The following is a 2,675-nucleotide window of genomic DNA, read 5'->3' on the forward strand; positions in this document are numbered from 1 at the left end:
GAGCAAGTGGAGTTGTGGATCGGATTTAGGAGTCAACAATCCTGACCAAATAAAAAAAGGGGGGGGGAATGCTTTTGCCTTTACGCAATTTATTTGAAGATCTTATACATTTGTAGACTCCAAAATAGAAAAATGTCCAACCTCATTCATCTCGAAATAGAAATTTTGAGTTTTAGTAGGTAAGTTTTCTTTCTAGTTTTAAAATCGTTAAATATACGGGTCTGTGGTTCAATCATTACTATGAAGAATGTTAGTACTTCAAATTAAAGTTTATGAATGACACTCAGAGTTCCATCCTCAGCCGATCTCACAAGCGTAGCGGAATCAGCCAAGGATTGCCGATTGTACAAATAATGGACAGCATCCGACATAAAATGACTAGAGCGGATGTCATTGGTCATGTCAAACACGTACTTAATTCTGAAAACTAAAAATAATGTATCGGAATATAAAAGAGAAAATTGTACTTCTCAAAACAGGAACTGAGAAGGAAGTACTTCATTAATATAGAATTTGTATATAATAATTTTATTTATTAACGACCATTTTTTATGAAGTGAATATTGATGTTTTTCTTTAAAGTATTTTCACGTTCAAAAAATTAAGTCGAACAAAAAGTTCATTTTAACATAGAATAAAATATCGCCCTGGTCTATACTCTTTTACTACCTAAAGAAAAAGAGAATTAGGAGAACTAGAAGTTTAAGCATCATGCAGTCGATTTATAAAGTCTATACAACCGTCTGTATCTTTCATCTGTTGTGCTTCCAAGTGGAATTATTTTCATGTCAAGGCAAGTTTTAACTACATCTGATACCCATTATATAATATTTTAATGTGAAATGTTTGTTTTACTGAAAACTCATCATGAAGCATATTAGTAAAATGATAACGTAATTAAAGAAATTAAATAAATGTAGATGTTTCAAAATATGACTCTTTAAAATAGATGGAGATTTTAAAGCAAAACTTGTCGACACCGTTTAATTTTAAATAAATTCATTCAGGTATTATAGAACCGACATCTGTCAATGTTCACCTTTTTTATTCTCTAGACACCTCTACTAACCACCATCGAGTGAAACGAAAAATCGAACATTCTTTTGAGACCAAGCATATTGTTGCCTTAAAGCATACGACGAGAATTGATGTTCCAACATTAAAATTTCACTTACGCGGATCCCTGTTCGCAGAGGCGAACAGAGACAAGCACACTGTCATAATTGTTCGTGTATTTGCCACACAAGATAAAGGGTCAAGAAGAATGACTTTCATAGCAAGACTAAATAATGTAATTTCTGCAAAACTGAAAAACAAAGATTGTATAATGAGGGAATATAACCCTAGAAGAAGACCAAACACTTGTTCGAATCCAAGGAATATCGAATATTATCATTGTAGAGTTTATATGGATGAAGTTGAAGAAGGGATAGATATGGTTGAGTTCAATATCCGGAATCAGAACGATTGCAGACTTTCGGACAAAGGATGGTTTACCGTTGGTGTTAGAGTCGACAAGACGAGAACAGGGGTCCAAGCAGGGACTGAATGGTTTTTTGTTGATCATATGCAAAGTTCAATGTTATTTGATGGAAACAGCTGTTAATCACACTAACACTGATATCTATTTATAAATAAAACCAGCAAAGTCAAAGAATTGTGGTCCCCTGGTTTCGGTGTCTTTGTGTTTTTTTTTTTGTTGTTGTTGAAAATTAGGTCAATTATGAAGATCAAGGTCAATGGGTCAGAAATCACAGCATGCTCGATAATATCTTGTCACAGGTAATACGCATGACAAATATGGAAATACTGATCTCTTCTCAATCAAAAATTATGAGAGAAAAAAAATAACATTTCTTGAAAAGTATGTCGAACGTCAGTGTTCAAGGTCACGGGGTAAAAAATCATAGTGTAGTGAGAGATGTCTTGTCACGGATAATATACATGTAACATGTGAAAGCCCTATCTCTTCTAATTAAAAAAAGATATCACCAAGGTTAAACTTTAAAAAGTAGGTCAAACTACGAAGTCAAAGGTTATGGGCTTAAGAACCCTTTCTACACTGCACACTAAAGAGTTCTTATTCTATGCTATTTTCCTGCAATTAGAGTGATCTGCCCTTAGATCTTAATTCTTTAAAAAAATAATTTACAGTATATTAATTTTTAATCGATGCAAATATTTTTTTTACATTTTAAAAGACCTAGATTAATTAATTGAACAGGTTATTTACAGGTATTTTCTCTTTGGAAGTAAACATCACTGATACTGTGCTGTATTTGGACATTTTTCCTGAGGGTAAATGCCACGCACCATACAGTGAAAATTACGTAGATATGCTGAATATTAACACCTTTCTACAATATATTTTTCTCAATGTCTAATAAACATTTTGCACTGGTGTAGAGAGGGTCCTTAAAATTCATAGAAGTATTTAGAAAGGAATTGTCACAGGTAATACCTATAAATAATATGAAAGTCATATCTTTTCTCGTTTAAAAGTTATGGCCAATTAAAGCTCAATTTAAATTTATGTTTAAATTTTTGACAAGTATGTCAAACTTTAAGGTCAGGTGATGGTGTAAAAATATCAAAGTGTATTAAGAAAGGTCTCGTCACAGGTAATACACATGTTTAATATGAAAGCCCTATCTCTTCTCATTCAAAAGATATGA

General features: G+C 32.4%; 1 protein-coding gene across 1 annotated transcript; it reads left to right on the forward strand.

The window, feature by feature from the left end:
• The first annotated feature begins 581 nt into the window (after positions 1–581).
• On the forward strand, positions 582–1,681 carry LOC134229103 (uncharacterized). The gene is made up of 2 exons (XM_062710823.1): positions 582–793; positions 1,056–1,681. The coding sequence occupies exons 1-2, from the start codon at positions 712–714 to the stop codon at positions 1,604–1,606; spliced, it is 633 nt and encodes a 210-aa protein (XP_062566807.1). The 5' UTR covers positions 582–711; the 3' UTR covers positions 1,607–1,681.
• Positions 1,682–2,675: the final 994 nt, after the last annotated feature.

The sequence above is a fragment of the Saccostrea cucullata genome, unplaced genomic scaffold, assembly GCF_032062105.1.
Source record: "Saccostrea cucullata isolate Sc308-1 unplaced genomic scaffold, CSIRO_AGI_Scuc_v1 ctg14798, whole genome shotgun sequence".
Taxonomy (NCBI): Eukaryota; Metazoa; Mollusca; class Bivalvia; order Ostreida; family Ostreidae; genus Saccostrea; species Saccostrea cuccullata.

What these genes read in the sequence shown, in the direction of transcription:
- LOC134229103 (XM_062710823.1), top strand. Translation starts at nt 712, where the DNA reads ATGCAGTCGATTTATAAAGTCTATACAACCGTCTGTATCTTTCATCTG. An exon ending in GGAATTATTTTCATGTCAAG is followed by an intron (nt 794 to 1,055) that starts GCAAGTTTTAAC and finishes TTTATTCTCTAG; the next exon opens with ACACCTCTACTAACCACCAT.